Source organism: Tympanuchus pallidicinctus, unplaced genomic scaffold (assembly GCF_026119805.1).
Source record: "Tympanuchus pallidicinctus isolate F22 unplaced genomic scaffold, pur_lepc_1.0 scaffold14, whole genome shotgun sequence".
Classification (NCBI taxonomy): Eukaryota; Metazoa; Chordata; class Aves; order Galliformes; family Phasianidae; genus Tympanuchus; species Tympanuchus pallidicinctus.
The window spans coordinates 15,029,445-15,034,970 of record NW_026294659.1 but is presented as its reverse complement, the minus strand read 5'-3'; the positions used below and the strand labels follow the sequence as shown (position 1 = coordinate 15,034,970).

At 43.1% G+C, this 5,526-nt stretch overlaps 1 protein-coding gene across 1 annotated transcript; it reads right to left on the bottom strand.

The window, feature by feature from the left end:
* Positions 1-589: 589 nt before the first annotated feature.
* On the bottom strand, positions 590-1,863 carry CLDN14 (claudin 14). Its single transcript, XM_052674044.1, has 2 exons — positions 1,089-1,863; positions 590-948 (listed from the first exon to the last, which is right to left on the bottom strand). Exons 1-2 carry the CDS (start codon positions 1,790-1,792, stop codon positions 795-797), a joined length of 858 nt encoding a protein of 285 aa, XP_052530004.1. The 5' UTR covers positions 1,793-1,863; the 3' UTR covers positions 590-794.
* Positions 1,864-5,526: the final 3,663 nt, after the last annotated feature.

Sequence of the window (5,526 nt, the reverse complement as noted above, 5' to 3'; positions counted from 1 at the left end):
TTGGGAGATAGCATTCTAAAAGCTGTTTTTGTAATCTGCAGAATTCATGGATATCCACAGAATCATATCTCCTAAGGAATCAAATGTCTATTCTGTGGCAATTTCTAAAAATTATTTAATTATTTTTTTCTCCACCTTTATTTGGAGTTTAAAATCAAATGTGTACTTTTTTTCTATTGCTCATATTTCAAGAACCCTGTAGCTGATAGACTAGATACTAGGAAGAAAATCTTTACTGTGAGAGTGGTGAGACACTGGAATAGGTTGCTCAGTGAGGTTGTGGATGTTCCATCCCTGGAAGCTTTCAAGGCCAGGTTGGATGGGGCTTTGAGCAACATGGTCTAGAGTGAGGTATCCCTGCCTATAGCAGGGGTTGGAACTAGATGATCTTAGAGCTCCCTTCCAACTCAAACCATGGTATCACTCTGTGATCAACTGAAAAGGTTTGTTTCCATTGTATTTCAAAAAAGTATTGCAATCTTATTTTTATGAGGTAAAAACATTGCAGAAACTTTTAAAATATTGGCTACAACATGCTATCAAATACATGGGTTTTATTAGTATTAAAATTTCTGAACACTGCAAAAAAAAAGTGAAGAAGTCAAACAACTAACTTGTCACAGTGAGATATCACACGTTATGGAAATAAGAAACTCAACAGGAAATCACTTCTGTGCTTTGCCATTACAATGTATTTTAGGCAAAACTGCATCTTCTTTTGTGGGAACACTGTTCAAGTAAGAAGCTGTGGCCAGTTCGTACTTGTTGCAGGGCAGAAACTACAAGCTCAAACACTATTTTTGGAGCAAAACTGCTCTTGAACTGCCCTGCATGCAAAACCCCAGCTTGAAGTAGGCAGGTATTTGCAGTCCGTGGAGTATCACAGTTCTCTTTGCATTTATTTTCCGTGCATTGAAGCGAGCAGTTCTGGATTCAAATTCTTTCTTTCTATGGAAAGAAAGGAAAGGAAGGAAAAAACAACAGTAAACTTTGTATTGTTACCCTTATAAATTAAAAATCAGCTTTGTCTTATGCCATGCAGAAACTCTGATGCAGCTGCATCCCACAGGCAGCTCAAGGGAACTCACACATAGTCATTCAATCTGTAGCCGCTATGGGAAGCAGATGTCAGGGAAGAAGCGTGGTTTCCCTTGTAGGCAGTTGGTGGTCTGCAGGAGGGAGCCGTCCTGCTGCTGCAGTGCCGCAGCTGCTCTGGAGCCTGGTCTGTGCTGCACTGGCCCGAGGTGCAGAGCAGGGCACCGCCGAGGATGGTCAGTGATGCAGAGACAAAGCCCAAGTACAGAGCTTGGCCTATCTCGTACTTCATCCCCTGGGGAAGCAGTGGGTTGTAGAAATCTGTGACGACGTCGTTAGTGGTCCAGGAAATGGGTACCAGGCAAACGAGACCAGCCAGGATGAAAACAATCCCTCCAGAGACCGCGATGGAGGCTTTGGCAGAGGTCCCTTTGGCGCAGCGCGTGCACTTCATACCGACGACGGCGATCACGCAAGCCAGAGCAGAAAGGATGCAGGAAATTACCATCATGGCACGGGCTGCCTGGAGGTCAGGCGGCAGCGCGAGCTGCGAGCGGTGCACTTGGCACTGGTAGATGCCCGTGCTGTGCCAGATGCACTCCATCCAGAGCCCTTTCATGTACGCCACAGCTGTTATAATATTGGTGCCCACATGCGCTGTTCGCCACCAGTGAGGCAGAATAGTAGCAATTAGTGTCCCAATTAGGCCGAGCAGACTGAGAGAGAAGCCAAGTAACTGAACGGCCGTGCTTGCCATGCTAATGTTTGTCCTGAGCGGTTCCCTTAATAAAGCACCTCCGCTTGAATTCCTTCGGAAAACATGGGCTTTTCTTGGAAGATATGCAGCTGTTTTACCTTGACACCTTCCACTCTCCTAATAAAAGGTAATTGAGGAAAAAAGAAGTTAATTATTACCCAAATGCATTCCCTCTCCAGCCAGTAAGGTGCCTTCCAAGTGCGGTTAGTGCAATAATTAGCATAGTTATCGCTGTTAATCGTATTTTTGTGGAAGTAATGGGAAAGCAAGCTTCCCTCTCCGCTTATATAAACAGGCTTCTATTGCCCACTGGGAAAAAAACTCGAGACAATTTATGAAATGGAAAAAAATATTTTAAATTGAAATATTCTTCTTCCCAGCAGACTCTTCACTAAAACAAACATGATTTCCTCCTAAAGCAGAGAATTAGCTGGTGTTAACACTCAGAATGAGTGAGATTTATAAAGTAGGGAGCTGCAGGTTGCTTTACACGATGAAAACGTTCCCAGAAGGTCACAGCAGGACTACAAAAACAATGAGGGTGTATTTGCTCAAACTGGGGAGCAACGAGAATGATTTAAAACCTGTGGAAGAGGATAACAAGTATTGGATTAAAGCCTCTTTCCTGACTTGCCAGTAATTCTTGAGGTTGCATTTTAATAAAGCAGCTCAAAGGGGAGTAATTTTCATTAGCCTCTGTGGAGACTCAGCTTATGATTTTAGGTTGTGGGCTAAATGACAGCATGTGAAACCAGATGTACATTCTGGAGCTTCTGAGGAGCAACACCTTCACAGTTTTGTCATATATAAATTCCATCTGAAAAGCAAGGAATAGGAACTCTTCCTTTGGTATAAATCGCAGTTAAGTGGCCTGTTCCAATGGCTGTCTTGAAAGGTCTGTTATACATCATGTATTTTGTGTGTGGGCAGAAACCTGATATTTTAATATATAAAATAACAGTTGCATCAAAATCCAACTTGGAATTCAGAAACAGAAACAAATTTAGGCTCCAATCCTGCAAAAGACCTGATGTCTGTTTGCGGGGAAAGCCTAAGTTTTTGCAGGGAAAGGGAGGAAAGCATCTGCTGAAACTAATGAAGACTGTTGGAACAAGTAGAGTGAGGGAAGCAAAAGCTGGTTTACATTCACCTTATCTCACTAATGAGGCAGGACTGCAATTTTTGTCTCCAGATGACATCATGACAGGCACTGATCTCTGCGTAATAAAAACATGCAGCATCTCTTCCCAGAACAACCCAGAATTCACCTTAGACTTTGCACCAGATGACTGGAAAAAAATTGAAACGTATGGAGAGTGCATGGGTTTGGCAGTCCTACAGACCTGGAGACTTGTGCTCAGACATGCTCTTTCTCTTTGGTATGGAGAGCATCTGCTTGGTGCGGACATATAGTGGGAAGGAAGCGGTGTTGGATGGGTACCAGCCCCTTGCAAAACTTAAGACCAGCTTTGCTTTAGAGTGGCACATTTTAGGACTCATTTCAGACACTCTGTATCTAATGCTTACACAAAAATAACCTGTTGTGTGTGGTTGTGGAAGTAATTTGCCCAATTGGCAAGCAGTGTGAAAAATGCAGAGGGTTTCTCTCAAAAATCCTTTTTCTAGTGGGTATCGCACAGTCTCTGAGGTAAGGGTGCACTGCATAATGTTCTCTGTAACAGCTGTCACAAGGTACTGCAATGTAGCATGGCAAACATTATGCCCAAGTACAGCATGGAGGTGCACAGCGAGAGTAAGCAGGTGGTTGTCACCAGTAGCACCGAATGTTTGGTTTCTGTTCCCACCATGTGCTAGGTGAAGAGCTCTAGAAGTCCTCAAGCTATGTTTGTCTTTCAGATTATTTTATTTACTATATTATGCACAAGGAAAATTAAACTTTTAGGGACTTTTTTTTGTTTTTTTTTGTTGTTGTTGTTGTTGGTTTTTTTTTTTTCACATTACTCTTTCCTGCAAGGCATCTCATTGTTAGATCTAAGCAAACCACTTGCTAGAGAACTCACCCTGGCAACACCCTTCCTGGACCAGGAAGAAGCAGATCTCACTTTGGGACATGGCACAAAGACACTCCCTTCAATTGCTTAGTCCACATGTTAAGCCCCTATATTGCACACCACTCTGAAGAGTGCCATAGGTTACTCCTCTGTGTTTGCAAACAAGCTTTCAAGGTCAGGCATTAGGCTTTGCAGCTAATCCCAGAGAGAACGGGATATAAAAGGTAAATGTGATTTACACCACCAGTCACGGGAAATGGACTTCCAATTCAATGGAGGTCAGAATACTCTGAGACTCAGCAGCAGCTATTTTTAGATATTGGTAGGGTGTTATTTTTAAACATTAGCCATTAAGAGCCTTCTAATTTAAGAAACAGGTATTAATTAGGCCCACTTGCGTGGCATCAGGTTTTCCATGTGCCTCAGTGGATGCCAGCTGCCCCTGGTGTTGAATAATGCTTTAAGCACAGCTGAGCGGCCCTCTCGCTCCCTGTCTGAAAGCAACAAAGCCAGCAGAAATGTAATGCCTTTATCTCAAAGAACATCAGTGCCCCTGTTAAAATGTCTCACCTTACAGCTTTGTTCCTAACAGGTTGTGTGAGGAACATGACCACCACAGTGGGATCAGGTGTGTGGCTGGTGGAATTTTTCTCCTGTGCTGGCCTAGTTAAATGCAAGAGCAGCAGCAAGCCATTTTTCTGCATGAATTGGTTTTGTTAATATTTTTTTAGGAAATGAGAGAACCAGAGCCAGCCTTTGTGAGGAAGAGAGATATCTGTCCTGAGAGAAAACATACAGAGGCTGGTCAAATGGCTGTTCTCGTGGGGGAGAAGCCCCTTTCAGCTGCAGTAGTGTCTGTTTCCCTCTGCTCTACAGCAGTACAGCTTCTGTCCCATCATCTCAGGTAAACCACTTTGTCTTCATCCTCTTGGTGCAGTTTAACTCATAACAGCATGAAGCTGTGAGTTGGCATACCTGAACCCTTGCAGCAGAGCTGGTCTAGTGAGCACTGCTATTTTGTTAGATCCTAATGCCAAGGCCCCATTACTGGACCAAGATGAGCAGGACAACACATCTAAGCAGTAAGTGGTGCTAGAATAATGTGCAAATTTGTGAAGAAGAACTGTGAAGCTTTTTTTTTTCCATCATTCTCTCAGCTTATGCCAACCTTTTAAGAACACAAAAGCTCTGAAGAAGGAACACTTCTCCACATAAACTTTTGTTCTGCCTGTCGCTTGTCTTTTACAAGAACAGCCATGGCTGGGATAAGCCCCAGGCTTTACTTTCCATTGGGCTGCACCACAGCTGCGGTAGCTTTAAGAGACTTGTCTCCAAAGTAAGCTCCAAATAAACAGCAGAAACTGATGTCACTAATCTGGGTATTTACTCTGGATTAAATGGCAGATGCATTTTTTACTGCTGCCTCTTTCATTTTTTCTCATTTTACTATTCTGTGCCCATATCAGTCATATCCTTTTGTTTCTGTTCTCTCCTAGTCTTTTCTCCAGACTTACGGATTGTTTCTTCTCATGCAGATTTTGTCTGCAGTTACTCTCATTTGCTGGGCTGAGGAAGTTCTGCTGATGGGTTTTCATTCAGTAATTTTGCTATTTCTCTGTGTGCCCTTAGCTACATGTTCTCTCACTTCCTCAAGGGCTCGCCTCAGTCCTTAAATTCTGCACCAGTTCTCTCAAAAACTCTAAAAATCTGTCAGCCTCAAGC

Excerpts from the sequence above, each read along its gene's own strand:
- CLDN14 (XM_052674044.1), bottom strand. The coding sequence starts at position 1,792 with ATGGCAAGCACGGCCGTTCAGTTACTTGGCTTCTCTCTCAGTCTGCTC. Across the intron at positions 949-1,088 it reads TACAGATTGAATGACTATGT|AAAGAAAGAATTTGAATCCA; the intron begins GTGAGTTCCCTT and ends TTCTTTCCATAG.